The sequence below is a fragment of the Topomyia yanbarensis genome, chromosome 3, assembly GCF_030247195.1.
Source record: "Topomyia yanbarensis strain Yona2022 chromosome 3, ASM3024719v1, whole genome shotgun sequence".
NCBI classification, from domain to species: Eukaryota; Metazoa; Arthropoda; class Insecta; order Diptera; family Culicidae; genus Topomyia; species Topomyia yanbarensis.
The window spans coordinates 318774362-318793007 of NC_080672.1; the positions used below are offsets into that span (position 1 = coordinate 318774362).

Sequence of the window (18646 nt, forward strand, 5' to 3'; positions counted from 1 at the left end):
CCTGGCTTAAGCGCTAAGCGAGGGTGACGAAATCGGCCCTAAGACTCTACTGAATAAATACCTAATAAAAGCAACCGCTGCTGAATAAACAGCATTGCTGAACTATATGCTATGAACACAGGTTTTGTCAGTAAATTAAAAAACTGTTATTCAGAATCATATGATTTTCTGATAAATTAGCTGAATCTAGGGGCAGATCACTCTAAGAATGTATAACAAATTTGCATCAAATTAGAAAAAATGCATTTAATTTCCATTTTTGCATCAGCTTTGCACTCCCTCGCAGAAAAGTTTGTTTAACAAACGTCCTACGCTGATCCACTTTGTTCGACGTTTTATTAAATGTAGGGCTAAGTTTTTCTGTAGGGTTTTGACGTCTTACACACAACGCAAACAACATTGCACGCAACGCAAAGTCATTGCACGCAACGCAAAATACATTATGAATTTCTATTTTGATGGAAATAAATGCATTTAATTTCGCTGATTTTTAAAAATGCATCACAAGTGATCTGCCCCTAGAGCTGAATACACGCATCCGTGGCTAGTTGTAGCACGACTATTCAAATTGCATGTGTTGACTGAACAATATGCTTAAGAAGTGTTTTTTGCTGATTTAGTACCTCAACACAAACTATTCTATTCTAACCCTTACACAGCCAGTATTGAAAAGTATCCTGGAAAACACTGCAGTTAGTCAGTAGTGCTTTTCTTGTCAATATTTATATTTGAACCATATTGTCATATGTCGTAAATATTAAAATGACCAGGTCTACTGTGCAGAGTTGGGTTTGCCAAGATAAAATTAGACGGCAATTAAATTATCCATTTAGTGAATAATTTAATTAACGAATTGTTTTTGAATCGTAAAGGAGGAAAAATGAGGACAACCGTACCGACCGTTTCAATTTAAAGAGAATATAATAAATCGTTGAGAGCGACTTGGCTAAGAAGGTTAATGTCGCTGCTTTGGGCCTTTGGGATGGGACAGAGGTATATACACCTTCCCTTGCTAATAACCCTAGTTTAAAGCGCATTTACTCGCTCCCCTAGGTACCTCAACACGAACTGTCCTTAATTTGCCAAAAACACACTAAAAAAATTTAACTCCAATCAATAAAAAATAGGCTGTTCAGCGCGCTATTTTTTTCTGAACGACATCCTGAACAAACTAAGCTGCATTCAGCATAACTGATTGCTTCTGTTCTATTTATTGATACGTACTGAATGCCTCTCTAAAGAGGAACGGACATAGCGTGTTGGTTAATCAATTGCCTTACACGCAGCTCATATGGGTTCAATTCCCAACCCGCACATTGATATGCATTTATTTATTTATAACAAGAAAACCATTTTCTGGGAGCTTCGGCACCTGTAAATAAGCTACATTTTTCGGGCGATTTTTGATTTGTGCGATTTTGGGACAAAAATATGAAAACAGTAATTTTTTGCAATTTTTTTTATGAAAATATGTAAATTGTTAAACTCTTTTCCGATGGCATGTCATTGTTCTAATAATGATTCGAAAGAATTAAATATTTTAAATTTGAAATTTAATTTCGCATTCAACGACATATAAATCATCAAAACGGGTCGAAAAATGGCTGAGTTATTTAATTTTGCCTGAATTAGGCACTGTTTCCAATGATTCTTAAGGGGGCATTATTATACTGAATATAAATAACTGAAACAAAATCATACTGAATCTTTGCACGGCAGGAGCGCATCCAGAAAAAAAATTCCAAAATTTCGACTTTGAAATGTTCATTGTACAATACGTAATATGTAATAGAAGTTAAAATTTTTCGGGAGGAGGTGATACGTAAAAACGATTTTAATTTTTTTTTGTTTTTTAAAATAAATCTTATGTAACCTTGCAACCATACATAGGAAAACTGCGGTTGTCTACATCTGGCCTATCAATACAACACCCAAAATGAAAAAAAAACTATATGCATTGGATGGTGTTTATGTCAAATAAAAATAACCCTGCGGGAAAACATGTTTTAATTTTTTCTGACAGGGCATCATTTGTCGTGAAATTCGATATGTCAAATGCTTCTGATAGTGTCAAATCTAGACTGTCAACATATTTCTTTATTTTAAATTTTAATATTATTTTTACGTTTCCTGAGTTGGAAAAAACATTGTTGCAATCACGAAAATCAGCTTTATCGTTGTATGAAATAAAAAATGATTTTTTTCTCTCATATAATGACCCAATTGCTGAAATGGTCTTGAGATACTGATAAGACCTTCAGAAGACATCATCGATCTAAACTTGACCGTTGTTGTGTAAATAATTAATCGCGCGTTTCTGTCAAAAAACCACCGTGCAGTGGGCTGAAGAATAATGGTTGACGATGAGGGACTAACGTTTCCAAATGATTTTTATGTCATGACATTCGCAATGCTTTGTTTGTCACTAAAAACTACACTGTACTGTACACAAACAAGTGTCAAAATCAATCATCATGAAAGAATGGATTATCGTGAATAAGCTTTTGAATGAAGGACCCATTGTCAGGATGAAAGCTACACACTATGGTGTACGAATAATGTCCAAAAATGCAGTTAAGAAGAGAATTTTGCAAGAATACAATTTCCGACGCAGTCAAAAAAAACACATCCATGAAAACACTTGGACTTGGCCCAATTTAACGATTTTGAATGAAAAACGAAATTTCTAGCATGAAAAATCGGAAGTGACCGCCGAAAATTATTCCATCGAAAACCTGCGATGAGCTTATGAACAAGGTTCGGAGATTTTTGCAGAGTACATGACATTATATTACGATTTTGAGCATAAATTTTGCCGTACAATCTGAAACGAATGCTTTGTGGCGTCTTTCCGTCGATTTAGATAAAGAATTTCACCCACGATTTAGCTGATGACAAAATTTGCGTGTCCACCCTTTTCAACGTATCTGCTTTTGAATGGGCAAGTTTGTATTGGTTGCGGAAGTGCATCGCTCTCGCTCTCTGCTTTATATTTTTTACGGTTGGTAGCGCTGGCAAAATGGCGCTTGTGTCACGGCAAAAGTGAGAGAGCGAGAACATAACATTTTATATGTCAGTCAGATCAGAAGCTGTTTCTTGTGATAGTAGAAAAAAAATCCGAATAGTGTTGTCGAGCGCTGCGCCGGGCGGGAGCGGTTAATGAAAGAAGCATATAAATTTACGACGACCTCATTCAAACATCGAGCCCGTCACGTCCGTGCACTGCTCTCTGCGACAGCTCGAGTACAAAATCGAGAGTCGTCCGTCCGTCAGTGACTGGCAGCGCGGCCATGTTTGAGTACGGTTTCTGACTTTCTGAAGTTACGGTGGCGAAGAGTGTACGGTTTGTTCCGCTAGTTTTCGCTGCGTTCGCTCTACAGTGACATTTTTGACATTTAAAGGACCCCAAACGTCGCGGAGTAAACGAGCAAGAGGGCGCGTTTTGACGGCCAAAAGGAAAATCATCAATCTGCTGCTGTGTGGGCCGCATATCGGAACCAGAACGGGGGCATTCTTTTTTTCTGCTCGCCCCCCAAATTATAACAGCGGAACCCTGCGCAACTGTACGGTCAGCAGGGCGGAGGATCGACATAACATTGGCCAGCGCAACCACGGCGCAGGAGGCAAAATATGAAGAAAATAGTGCAACCAGTACGAAAGGTATAAGCGAGCAGGCAATCAAGCAACAAAATATAGCATTTTACTGGTGAAAATCGATCCCATGTTCGCGATTTTCTCGTTTCGATATCGTAAAACTGATGGTGTGACTGTGTGCGGGATTACAGACATGGACAGCAGCAAGCGCTGAAAAGTGTTTTTACTTGCGGGCTTTCATTCAGCAGAGTGACGAGCCGAACAGTTTTTCCCTAGCAGTGCTGCCAAGACAACTTTTTTTTTACCTAGTTGCAAGCTTTTTCGTAATATTGTTTATATTTTAGTTCTTCACGATGGGGAATCTATTGGCTATTGGAAAAATTTCACATGAACGGAGAATTTTGTTGAGGCATCAAAAGTATATTTTCAGTATTCCGTTCTGCTGTAAATTTTATGCATAGAGCACATTCGATCTATCCACGCATTCATTTGATACTTGAAGTATATGCTAGAAAGTAACACCAAAATAGCAACAGACTAAACGAGACGGTAATAGAAACTATGCTAACTACATAGTTCAGTTTGTCAGCGTAATCGAAAGATTAAAAAAAATTCAAAATGCTTGGATTTTATAGAATGTGACATCCAGTCAATTAACATCTAGTATCAGAACAAGGGAAGTTCATACATTTTGACAGCAGAAACTTACCAGTCATTTTTATTTTTGACATTGCACTACACAATGGTGTCGTAGCACCGTGTGAAAATAAAATAATGTACCATTAAAAAGGCTGCAAATATAGTCCGTAAACATTTCAAAAAACGAATACTGCTTCAAAAAAGCCGATTGAAAAATTTAAACCAATCCAAAATAGTTTGTTACTGTTCACATGACCTTATTAAATAACTTTATGTGCTTGAAGCACCATACACCTATTTGTATATACTTATTTATAAAAAAGGCTCTAATGCTGATTCGAGTTAGTTTCTACTCTGAAGTTTTGTAAAAAAGAGGTAAACCTACACGGGCTCAGATTGTGAAAACATTTACATTAAAGGTTTCGTTTTTAAATGATTTACTGACTATTAAGAAAACCCATGTGAATAAGAATCTACAAAACTTCCGTATCCACGAACAATGTTTTTGTTTTGACGCATGCTAGAACCTTCCTATATAAGGACTTTACTGCCGTTATAAGGTTAATTGTCCCATGTTCTATGGGATTCGTAAAACGACAGTTTAATATAAACCTTAAAAATAGAACATGTGTTATAAATATAAACATTGAATTTTCAAACAATATTTGGTATTACCATGTTTGACAAATTGTGCCTAGAACAAGGTAATTTGAGATTGTTTACCTATTGGTATTGTTCCTAGTAATTGTCTACCGATGTGAATTGCAAGTTCTCCAGGTTGAAGATGTCTGGCAGCACTGACCACGTGTATCTTTTTTCTCATTCGGATGTATTTGACTGCCTGAGCCATATGCTAGACTCTCTCACTCTGCTCCTCTCTTTATGTATACCCTCATTAGTGTGGTAGTGCATAGTAACGATCAAGTAAGCCGCGAGTGTTGGTCGGTGGTGATGAATGACTAAAGTGCCGTCTGACGAAGGATCGGTAATATTGCGTTCCAAGTGAACTTTGTGGCTCCGGTGGTTTCGCATAGTTGCGATCAAAAACAGTGCAGCGTTCCCTCGAATTGTTGGCGTGTTTGGTTAGCTAAGTGTTGTGATTAGAAGGAATCCATTTCGCCTTTGCTCGGAACACGAACTCCGCGTTGGATAGTGACCGGAAAGTGATGTGTTTCAGCTCGAAAGAGATACCGAAGAGAGAAACCGAAAAATGTATGCACGAAGCGCTCCCGCTAAAATGGCTCCCGTCAAGGTTTCTGTTTTTTAATTTTCTATGTTTTGTTGATTAGTGCTGTTTGGTATTATTATTGATTGTCAAGGCGGGTACCCTGTAAGGTGTAAACAAAGGAAAACAGTCCAATCTTGGCAGATGTCAACAATAGAGATAGTAGTCTATCGTCTTCGGTGTTGAAGGTATAGATGCAAGCTGGAAAGTGACGCTACCGCGCTGCACCCCGCCAGGCATGTACCCACACTTATAATGCGTATATAGGGTTGGTGCAATGGAAAAGGCAACGCCGTAAAATTATTGGCCACTGTTGCTATCAGTGCTGCCAGTATGTTGGAAATGGTGGGAATCGACGCGAAATAAAATTTGTCGGGCCAACTTTGGAAAACTGAGTGCGTATGGGAATGACGAAAAATATTTTCAAGATAACGAAAGGTAGCAAATTTGCTGAGGTGGTCCTATGTGCAAATGCGAGCCTCTCTGTAATGCTAATAACTCGTTCGAATTTTCGTGTTTTTATACGAGTAGTTATTAAAGAAATCGCTCATGGATTGTACATCAAAAACTATGTACCATTTACAGGTATACCTCGATTTAACATATATTCTCCGATTCAATCATGTACTTTAAATCGAATTTTATGTTAAATCGAAACACAAGAAATATTTGTTTTCGAATAGAATTTTTTTTGTTCATCATATGAAATATTTACGAGGATATTACTGATTGTATCCACCTAACAGTGACATAGAAGCCACATTCACAATTAAACAATTAGATTGCTCTTCTGAACATAACCAACATTTACCTTAACCTTGCCTAATATTCGCCAATTCTAACAGATATTCATATCATAAAGTTTCAAAATTTTCTCAGAATTTAGGATAACTTATAAGAATAGTGTTATTAGCAGTACAGTATTAGTTAATTTTTTTCACTAGATTCTTTCTAACATCAACAAAGTTGGATTAACCATTGTGTGCATGAAGAGCACAATGCCTAACTTTAGTAAGAAAATTAGTGTTTCTATTTTGTCTCATCTTTATCTTGGTAGACAAACCTGTGCGTCAGATAATCGCTGAATTCAGAAAGAGAACACTACTTGAGTTCACGAGCAAACGACTAGTCACGAAGTTTTGTAAGCACTTGCTGAAAAAACAACCAAATCGAGCCATTGTAGCGCTGTAGTTCTCCTAAAAGAAAAAGTTTGATTAAATCATTTTGTACACGACATATACAATACCTTAAAAGTCGAACTCATCAGAATGAATAAGACATTTTAATTACAGTACAAAAAATATTTTAAAAAAAAATGTTTAATCCTTATATAGGTGGAGGTGGAATTCACTAGAATGTTGATGTCACTATTATCGATCTCAAAGGAGCCGCGTAGCATATAATGGCTAAAGCCAAGAATTGATCCACTGGTTTCCTGCTCCCACGTTGTAAAAGGCGACAAAAACGGAAATCTTCTTTTCATTTATTGGATCCATCTCTTAGATTTCTATTTAAACGTGAACCTTTATTATGGTACTCCTGGGGACCATGTATCCAGAGTCTTCGATCATCTTAAATCGTACGCAAATGCCAGTACAGTTTATTCGAATCCCAGTCTTTACTAACGACCATTCTCTACCCGTTGCAGTTGTTGAGAGTACTATATACAGAATACGCAGTAATATAAAAAGAATATAATCACAATCAGTGTCGGACTAACATTACTTTTGTGTTCTTCCTCTGTTTACATTAAGTAATGACCGGCACCGGTATTGATAAATAAACACCGTGAGCTTACCAGGAGTCCTACATTGAAGGAAGACTTGTGTCTTCCATCATTATCGCCTATTGCATTTTTTTGCAAGAGGAGTCGATCCATAACGAAATTTTTTTTAAATATGTCCACATGCATTGAAAAATTCACCTGTTCAATACAGCCTGAGAAAAGATATTATCTTAAGCAGGAATCTAGCTCTAGTTGAGTGCGTTAACCACTCCACCATCGAGGAACTGTCATGACTTCATTACAAATTTCCAACAGTTTCGTAATAACCGCTACAGCCCCAATGCCTATTAGTGGGACTCACCGTCCGCCAATATCTCGTCACCGCCCTATACATTCCATCAACCATATCTTTCCAGTTATCTATTTTTAGCTTACACATAAAAACCCATAAAGCTATTACCAGGAAATAACATGAACCACAAATTCGTGTATTCATTTTGTTGTGCGGTATCAAAATAAGAATTTTTTGTATCTCAGAATCTTAAACATAATCTAGCAAAAAAACAAAAATAAATTATGTTTCTTTAAGCATTGGAAGCGAATCATAGAATAAAATTGATATTGATTCTTAACATTTCGTTTTAGTAACATTGATAATGAAAAAAAAATCAAAAAATTTTGCATGTATGTTAAATCGAGGCAAAAATTACGTTAAATCGATATATGTTAAATCGAGGGTATGTTAAATCGTGAGTATGTTAAATCGAGGTATACCTGTATTTTTAATTGATTTTAAAAAAAAAAGTTCGCTTTGGGGTAAGACCGACACCCTTTGGATGGGGTAAACAATTCTCGACAAACATATGATTACGGCTTAAAAGCCAACTGTCAAAATTCTCTTTGAAAGGAAATTCCGGACGCACCATTACTGGCTAAACACGGTTCATAGCAGTTAATGAAATAGAAAACTTTTCTCTTTCGTTTACTACCAACATCTTTGGCTTGCGAGTAACGGTTCGTCCGGAATTTCCTTTCAAAGAGAAATTAGACAGTTGGCTTTTAAGCCGTAATCATATGTTTGTCGAGAATTGTGTTTATTTGCGATTCATTACAAAAGGCTGGGGATCTTCGTGACACTTCACTTACACTATTGGCATACTATAGTAATAGCAGAAATACACAGAAATACTTTTACTGTGTTTATTTCTTGTCCCCTTTAAAAATCAAAAATTGGAATTTTTGCTTATCAGATTCTATCGAAGCTTTTGCTATTCCTGCAAAAAGCTCATCAAACCGAATTTTGTATTCCCTTGGTTTGTCACAGTGAGACAATGATCTTTTGTATACACCTGTAGATCGTTGATGGTCAGAATTCCTAAAAATCAAAGTCTTAACCAGGTTGTCCTACTAAGGAGTGTATGTCACTTATAAGTGAATGAATTCTATTAGCAGACTGTAGAACACTTGCAAATCTTCTCTTAAGCAATAAAATGACACTGAATGTTGCAATGATGTTCGTAAGGATTACTTGGAAATATCCATACCAAAAAATAATCCTATAGCATGAAATACTCTTGTTTATAACACTACGCTTTCGAACTCTCTTCCCCTCAATACATGATGAAGCTATCAAAAAGCACATATTTGCATCACACATATTCACACTTTATTACTCAGGCATATATCGCATTTTTAATAAAGATTTTAATAGAGTGAAGAGAAAATAAATTAAAGAGGGTTGATCCTACCCCTATAGGGTTTATCCGCAGTGCCCAGATGAAGTCACTTTGTTTTCCAAGTTTTGCAACCAATAATTTTCAATGAAATTAATTTTTTGAAGCGCTGATAAAATTAAGCCTTGTTAAGAATTTTCTGAAGAAGAATTCTGCGTAGAAATTATATTTTTTTTTTGGTTTTGTGGTAACCCAGAGAAAGTGTTAAGGGTAAGCTGTCGGTTTTAATCATAATTCCCTTACATATTTTCTCCAATGAAAAACCAAAGGTGTCCCATTTTACCAAAAAAAAATTAATATTCCCCAAAGACGACTAAAGTTTACTTCATTAATTTTAGGTAAAATAATCAATCCCTCTCCATCGTTTGAAATTGAATTAGTAGTAGGCAAATTACCTTCTAGTAGGTTTTTTTTTTGCTTTGTTCGTACCTCGCCTAGGTACGAATTCCAACCTAAGCGCATACGATTAAAACCTCCACAATCAAAACAAAACATTTGAAAAATCCAGTTCAATTTTGATATGGGGAATGTATCAACCCTTCAGCATAAAACTCGATTTTAATTCTTCACATGGGCTAATGAGATTTTTGTGAAAAAAAAACTTAATTCGCTTATTATTCCTCTGCAGAGACAAATCGCATTAAAATGCACATTTCTCTCGTTCGTAGAATCATTTTCAAATGTTTTCTGCTTTGAATTTATAGCAAATCAATACAGTGAAGAGCCGATTGTATCAGCCCCCGATTTTAGCTACTCTCGATTTTATCAGCTTTTGACTCGATTTTATCAGCTTTATATAAAAATTGATAGTTGATAGTTTGATGAGCTCTAGCGGACAAACCAAGTTGAATTCGAGTAAATCCTTTCTTGGGCATGTATTTCTTATCTTAGAGATCCGAAAAATGCAAAAATAAAAATATTTTTTTTAATTTTGCGCTGTCGACCCCCTTAAGGGGAACTTAAAGCAAATAATCAGAAAAGGTTTCGACCCCCTTTAGGGGAACTTAAAGCAAATAATCAGAAAAGGTTTCGAGGACCAAAGAAGAGTATTTTAGAAGCTTCGTTTTATTGAAAAGACAAAAAAATATATGTCCCGATTTTATCAATGTCCCTGTTTTATCAGCCTTAAATTTGCCAAGGGGCTGATAAAAACGAGTCTTCACTGTACTCTCTCTTTTAAAACAAAAGTTTATTCACAAGAAATTGGCCCTTTTAAATAGTTAATATGAAATTATTCTGATATAAATAATAAATTTTGTCAACTGAATCTCATTTTTGGCACATTTTTTACACCAAATGGTCACTAAACCTGGGTCCCCCCCGATAGCAACGAGTTTGCGGTTAAATAGTCCAGACGACAGCAAGCATCATCGATTTGTATAAAGCAAGAAAGTACTACACACAGAAAAAAAAATATTGGTAAAAGTAAGAGTGTTCCGCTCTTAGCAAAAAACAACCAACGCCAACTATTAGGTTGAAAGTAAAACTTTTAAATTAATCAAGAATAATATTCAAAGTAAAAGTTTTCCTTTTAAGCAAATGAAGAATAGTACTCAAAACAAAAGTTTTATTTTTAAACTAAGATTATGCGTTGGTTGTTTTTTGCTAAGAGTGAAAAACTTATTTTTACCAACATTTTTTTTCTGTGTGTATTCACTGCCACAACACGCATTTTTCCTCTGCCCAACATGGGTATCGCACATGTGTCACAGACTAACAGATATAACACTCGCAAACAATGCTTCGCCCGCTTTAGCGGTTATTTTAAATATATCTTTAATGGAGACTGTGGTAGCATTTGCAATGATGGCGCTAATGACATGCAAAAGTAGGGTTGGGGGATAGCCAACTAGTGACAATTTGCTCCCAAGCCTAAGGGACAACATACTGGTAGCGACTGTGTATAAAAGGTGGAGCTAGTTTTCTAGTAAAATTGACGGATCGATATTTTTTTAATAAATTCACTCAGTGTTATGTCTGTCAGTTTGTGCTATTGTATATATGCACTCTTCAACAATCTCGAACAGTAAGCCATCCATTTTCACTTCGGAACGAAAACTGTTCGAATTGTTTCAATGGTTATCGACTTACTTCAATCTATCTAACATTACAAACAAGTTTTGATGTCTGTACGGTTATTTCGAGCAAGCAGTGGTCAAACATTATCTGCCACAGTTCGGTTCGTTTCCTTTCTGAGAATCGTGCGATACCTCGAAATCTATAAAGCAGCTTTGGTAACCTATTCACCGACAAAGGATGCATCCAAAGGGTGCACTCTGCTAAACAGAAAACGGGAGAGTACCATGTTTGCATAAAAGTTTATGACCCGTTTTGTAGTTAGGTGTATCCATACAAACAATTCGAAGGCTGCTTTCAGCTGGATCAGTCCGATCATGCAGTGGATTGTTGTCACGCCCAACTTTTAGACGTTCAGTCGGCATTCGGTGCATTATAATGGCCTTACCATTTTCAACTCTCGAATAAACCTGCAAACGTCACCTACCGTGGATGAATTCACATGTCTATTATGAAATAAGTTATAAAATTACCCGCTTATTTGACTATTCATGTTTTTTTTATTATTTCGTTTATTTGACACGGCTCATAGCGGTAGCTTAACGGAGCCGTGGATCTTTTATGTATTCACAATATGTAAAAATAAAAATAAAAACAAATATTATTGATTGTCCGTTAGATCTCGTGCGCGCAACTTTTTATTGCGAACGGAGACCTTCTTTCGCGGCTCGCTTACTGCGTCATGCGGAGTATTTATTTCTCTCCTGTCCTCCACATCAAGGTCATTATCGTTAGAAGTGCCTTGGTGCTCGCGATCAGATGTTCTTTCCTGCTTCTTCTTCTTCTTTCCTGCTTCTTGCACTTCTTCCTGCTTCTTGTCTTACGGGTGACCAATGTAAATCCGTCGTCATTGTTATTATCTTTTTCATCGATGTTGCTTACAGTGGTTTTTGAGGTGCTGGATGCTGCTTTGGCAGTTGTCAATATGGACTGAACAGCTGCCACAAATTTGGCAACCGTTTGTGGTTCAGGTATTGGTATTGAAAACTCTTTTTGGGTGCATTCTCCTTTGTATCTTCCGCGCAAGGTAGTCCGTGCTGCGCTGTCTGATTATAATGCTTGCACGTAGGAGTTTGCCCCTCATGGGTGCATAACGTAGCTTGATTAATAGTAGCTTCGTGGGTTTTGAGTTTTATAGTCAAGTACGAGGGGATAGGTATTTCGATCCGCATCCTCACCACAAGAACACCGTTAGGTGTACCCGGGAAGAAATTTCTCCACGCATCACGTGTAACGGATTCTACTTCTCTGTATTGCGACATGTATTTTGCAACTAGATCAGGAGGGGTACGTGGTGATAGGTCAAGTAGCTTTACATCTACATAGTCCTTTTCTATATACACGGGAATCTTAATTCCAACTTTATCACTTCCAGCCACGTGCTTCAAGTTGTTCTGCAAAACGAAACGTTCGGCTTGGGCTAACGTGTTGAATGCTATGAGTACTACATTGCGAAGATGATGATACTGTAGATACATAACCTCCCTGAGCTTAAGCTGCATCTTCACCTTCAGCAGATATTCCACTTCACGAAAACTCAATCTTATTGAACAGAATTTAAAGTCAACGACCGCTGTGTTGGGTCGGAGCAGAGATTTTTCGTCAATTTTACTCATGATGGCAAGAATAAATTAAAAGTTTCCTTTGTTCTCGATGCGCACTAGATCGAGAGGTTGCTATTTGTTGTTCACTTGGTTCGATTGTACGTCTGATTTGGGCAGAAGTAGAAAGTAGACTGTCTACTCATGGTTGATAACATAATTAGTGTTCCGTAATACAAAAAATACATTTGACACTTGCATGAATACAAAATATACAAGGAATTTATAAATTACAAAATCAATAAGTAAAACATGAATTTTCATCAGTTGCGTCGTCGTTTCCAGAAATCTGCGAGGTGACCAATATGACCACGAAGCCATAATTTAGATACTCAATTTCGAAAATGTTGTCACCCACCGTGTGGTGGAATAAACCCTATCAGCTCAATGTTTACCTTCGAATGCTCAATACAATTCTCCAAAAATATTTACAATAGTCTAATTGCGTGGAAAACGTAGCGGAAGACAGTCTAAATTGATAAGATTTATCAGTTTTCAATAATATTGCAACATAACGAAGATATAGGAAAAATTCATTTTCCGTCATCAACGTAAATTGTCGCTGGCAGCACTGCTCCGTCGGAATCCAATCAGACTAATTGTAACAACTTCAGAGCTGATCTTTGTAACTATTAATACTCAAATGAAAGGCAATATTCACATTTATTAGCCTTACTTGTTTTTGTGAGCAAATCTTGCCTCAATCTAAAGTTATAACTGTTTAAAAACGTTGTTGTCCACAAACAACATGGGCATGAATGGGTTAAGTGATTTTTAACAGCCGCTCCCTCATTGTAGCATTTCGTCACAAACCTCTAAATCCCCTGATAATTATGTAGCCTGATGGTAACCTTCCCTCCCTAAAGCTGAGTATGTATTGCTCGAGAATTGACAAAAAAACTTCGCTTTTAATTTCACACATGTTCAAAAAAATTCTATTGTGATTAGAAAAACTTCCCAGGGCAAAAAAAAATAAAAAACCAAACATGAACCATCCAGGACAGGAACCAAAGAGTTTGCTCACGCTTTGATTTTGTTTTTTTTTGTTCAGTGAAAACATGTTACGTAACGATCTAGCTTACTTCCCCTTCCCCATATGTCACAACATGTCGTACCCCCTCCCCTCTACACGCGTAACGTAATTTATGAATGGTCCCTTACTCACATGTATTGCATTACCTGGTGGTTCTTAGCAGTTAGATGAAACGGGTAAGATTGTCGTGACATCTGGTCAACTCGTATTCCCCCTTAAAAAGCTACGTGGTATGATATCTCCTATCATCACAACATACAAAAACTCGCCTCTCCCCATATAATACTACGTCATTTATAGATGGGCCCTATGACAAAATATAAAAGTTTGTCCTAGCAAAACTTTTCGTAAATAATGTCGACACTAATTATTTTGTGGTAAGCATTTATAACAGGATGTACTACTTTCTGTCAAACCTTACTCGAAATTAAAGTTTAGTTCCGATTGATTACCACCAGAATTCCGACTCAAATGAACCAACCGAAAAATATGCAGTATTTCGGATAATTTGAATATCACTTGCCAAGATGTAGTACAGTATATAGGTATCCACATACCTACAGTTTTAACAAGCTTCATTGGAGGTAGACATTTTAATTGGAGGTAAACAAATCGTTCACACAGGAAGCTGGGAGGAAAGATGCAGCTGCCGGCCTCAAGTGTGGGCAGTATAGTGTAAAAAGGCGAATGAAACGTCAGATATCCCGTTTGGAAATAACATTTTGAACTGTCTATTTTTTAACAGAATTCAAGTGAGCCAGTAACTCGAATGCTGAAGTGATAGAAGACGACGAAGTGATAGAGGAATTGATCAGTGTTGCATTGTGGTATTTTATTTTTGAGAAGAAAAACAAAAATCATGAAGCCTCGCTGTGTTGAAACAGCATGGGTTTAGATTGCAATCTACAGTTACGGAACAAAGTGATACCTGATACATTTTCAAACATTCAACGGTGATTTTATTTCACATTTGTACGGTAGGTTCCCCGAATACGTTGGTAATAAGATCTCTCAAATAACTTGTATTGTGTCACGAATGTTGTTGGAAAAGCCAACTAGAAATTGGAAAGCTATTGACATATGCAAGTCCCCAGTAGTAAGACACTTCAGTATCATTGCCAAAAGAATTGCTGAACTTAAAACCCCCACATTTTCCTTGGTAAAATTTGTACGGATGAGTTTCCATAAGCTTCTTATAATTTTCTGGGCCCATTCTGAGGTATTTGAAAAACAATTCCCTACAGAACAATACGCATCACTGCATTAAATGATGCCTACTTTTTTGTTTCTGGCACCCACAGTTTTTTCTGTAACATTAAGTGTCTTCAACTTACTGTTTCGTTGCTTCTAGCACTTTATTTAGAATACTCTTCCATGTAACTGACTGTACATTATTAGGTATAATAAACTGAATAAAGTGTCTTGTTTAGTTGATTGAAAGTTTTTGCCGTAATATTATTTTTATCATCTCTAATACTTTTGTTGCAAGTTCTCCGCAAGAAGAATGTTTGTAAACGCTTTGCACGATAGGTAGACATTTTACATGTTCGATAGGTAGATTTGGCTTCAATATGAGCGCCTCTTTAAACACAAATAACGCCTTTGTTACGAAGCTGCCAAGAATCTCGTAGCCAGAAACTTTTTTTATGCATGAAAACCCAGCCGCACTTCTAAGAATGTTGGAGGCATGAAATAATTGTTTATGAAAAACCAAGGTTTAGAGACGAATAGGCGCAAAATTTCATCCTCTGAACCGTTGTTCACAGTCAGTCGCTACTGCGTCTTGCGAGACGGACCGATATCCATTTAGCAAAAAAGGCTTTGGTTTAAAATTTGTTTGCAGTTCGGCATAAGCTTCAACGTAATATTACTAAGGCTGTGAACCATTTGGTGAAATTTTTAACTTTTAGTTAAAATCTGACACCTCGAAAGTTATTTGCAAAATAACCCTACTCTGAAACATGGTTAAAATTGACAGAGCGATAGTTAAATTTGACAGCTCGATCGTTAAAATTTTGCCCATGATGCAGAATAAAAAGGTGGAAAGATTTTCTGTACCTAATTGAGGTTGTCAATATTTTTCAATGCAAAATTATGGGATAAAAATGGAAACGAAAACGTGTTGTGTTTGAGATTTGTTTGGGTTATTTCATGATGTGGATGTTTACTTTTCGAGGCTATGACTATCATACTTAATGTAATAATAAAAAAACTAATCTTAAAATATCGACAAATGTTCACACCTCAACCAATTCTAAATAACTATCCATAAGTCAACTTTTGAAATGGTTCGTTCTCTCGGTTAATTTTTTCCATTCAAGAGAAAATAACTTTCGAACTGTCAAATTGTAACTAAAGGTTAAAGTTTGTTTGTTTATTTGGGCTTTAACCCCAAGGGTCATTCGCCCTGAACTAAAGGTTAAAAAAAATCGCCAAATGGTTCACAGCCTAAGTGTAAAATACTTGCAATATACGGTATCTCTTAAGAGTTTTAAAGCTATTTGAATATTCAATTTTAGAATAATCATTCTTTAAATCAAATAATCTTTAAATGATCGCGCAAACCGCTTTTCATCCATAGTTAAGTTGGTGAAGAGGAGATTGATACTCTAAAATGAGCAAAGACTTAATGTTTTACGGAAAAGTTGTTCTTTTTTTTGCTCGAAAAACGAGAGAAGACAAGGCCTTGTCGATCCGGTGTTACGTGCAAAACGTAAAAATATGGATTTAGAAATTCGCATAACATTACCCAAAAATCGTGTGTATCGTAGCTTGCAATTTACTGGTCGTAATTCACGAGTTTAAGAAAATAGTTCTTTAAAATTTTAATTAGATATCATGTGAAGCAAAACCTCTATTTGCGATTCCAGATATTATTTTACGATTTGGCAACATTTTCTTACAAGCCCTCTGGTACGTTGCTTGTTCCCCCAGCTTTGTGTGCATATGTGTATCATGTGATCCAAAGCCAAGCTATAATTATTCCAATCGAAATGAGCGGAGAAAACAGTGTAATAGAATTTGCAGAGCAGTGGTATCCGTTGTGATATGAGGACAGCCTACAGCATAAAACATGCTCATGGAAAACCTGGGTAATGCAGTCGGAGAGCTTGTTGCCCTGATTCAGCATATTGTTGCACCACCACCACCACCACTGACAAAGAAGGGGTTATTACTTATTCACAACCGTACGGCTTACGGTGGGCAGTGCTAGTTTGTTAGCAGTTTCGCGGTTTCTCTCCCGCGAGACGCAACTAACAGCAGTACAATAGTGTGTGACGTTCAATGCTCGTAATCGCCGGTTAGTCATGTACATACCGCTGCGTCTGGGTACCCCTAGTTGACATGGGACTGCTATGCGAGTATGAGAAGTGTATGAATACTGTAACCTTAAAGAAGCACCAATAACACCGAGATGACAGAAATAGTTGTGACTTATTTCCTACTCTAACTTTAGATTAGAATTTTGATGTCCTCACGTGTTGCAATTTTTCAAGTTTACATTTTGCTTTATCACATTACACCATTTTCCGATTGCTCGGTTGTTTCTCTGAGGCCGTGAATTCTTTTCCCGTGCGCTTGTGTGCAACCACCAGACTGACGAACTATTGCGTCATGCTGACATTTTCAGCCCTTGTCAGTAGAAGAGTGCCGTTTTGCCAACTTTGACAAGAGTGCTGTTTTTCCTCTGAGTGCGGTGGGGGCTTGTCACTAACTGTTTCGTAAATAATTTCAAAGTGCTCAATGTTCTAATAATTTAGTTAGTTTTGATTATCGGTAGATTTCGTCGAGAACGGAAAAAGGATGGAAGAAAAATAAACAGTTCTGTGTTTTCGTCGGCTGATATAATTTTTAAACCAAGCAGGGCACAGCCAGCACGCTCCAATGGAACTCATAGAACGTATGTAGATGTAGAAAATAATGTTTGCTTTTTATCTTTTAAAGATAACGAAAACATTCCAGATTTAAACAGCATGGTATTATAGTTGGGACAACTGTAAAGCAAAACCTAGAAATGATTCACTCTTTTGGAGAACATTGAGACTTCCCGAAATGCATTTTTTGCCATCGGTGTTTGCAAGTTTACAATTATCTAGAGTCTAAAACTCGAAAAGGATTGAATTGAGTTTTGAGTAAACTATGTACGATTTTCGTTTCGACAGCCAACAAGTATTGTATGCCAGTTTCAGATACCACTAGATTCCGTACATAGGAATTACATATCGTGTTGGTCACAACAATAAGACCACGACGATACAGACATTTCTGGCGTCACCAACGTCCACGTTATGATTAAGATGCCGCCATTAAGCGGTGGGCATCAGTGCCGATGTGCATAATGTGATGCAAAAAATAACGTTTTATCAACGTGATCCAATTAGATGTTAGTTACTTTCTAGACTGCGTCGGAACGGTAGTTGCAGTAGAGAATTATTTCGCAGAACAATCCACTCTCGCATAAGACTGCCGCAAATTGGGTACGACAGCAGTTCCTCCGGACGCTGAGAGTGTCGAGTTGTATTATAGACAATAGTTTTTTGTAGCTCAGCAAATGGAATATGTTTTGTATTGGACAACCTTGATTCCATTCTGGTAGTAAACAGCAAAAATTTATGTGCTGTTTATTTGTATGTACACCAACAGGCCCCTTATGGTGGTTGCTTGGACTAGTTATATTGAAGATTGAACTATAACTTCATTCTTTAATATAACTAGTCCAAGTAACCACCATAACTATTTAAGGATGAACGAATAATCGTACGAAAATTGAAAACGAAAAAGCAGTTTTTTGGTTGTGTGTGCTCTTTTTGTTTTTGATTTTTGCTCCGTTATCCGTTCAATTTTAAGAGAAGATAAAAACTCACCTTTAATCGTATTCCTCATCAAGTGGAAGTCAAATGAAACGTAACAGCGCTGTTGCGACCATAGTTTGAAAATAGTCGCAGGAGAGTTAACGGACGCACTTGAAGAATTCATCTCTTCAGTAACTAGCGCCAAATTGGGGGATAAATTTAACGA

At 36.8% G+C, this 18646-nt stretch overlaps 1 protein-coding gene across 4 annotated transcripts in view; it reads left to right on the forward strand.

Annotated features, from left to right (window-relative positions):
• The first annotated feature begins 3023 nt into the window (after positions 1-3023).
• The window catches only part of LOC131693259 (zinc finger protein 836-like), a 48170-nt gene continuing 32547 nt past the window's right edge, over positions 3024-18646 (forward strand). For 2 of the 4 annotated variants that reach the window (XM_058980952.1, XM_058980951.1), the window contains exons 1-2: positions 3025-3660; positions 5133-5485. In XM_058980952.1, coding sequence (XP_058836935.1) covers positions 5444-5485 — 42 coding nt within the window. In that variant the 5' untranslated portion in view covers positions 3025-3660; positions 5133-5443. Of the gene's footprint in view, positions 3661-5132; positions 5486-18646 lie in introns of all 4 variants that reach the window. The other 2 variants (XM_058980949.1, XM_058980950.1) reach the window with 2 other exon arrangements.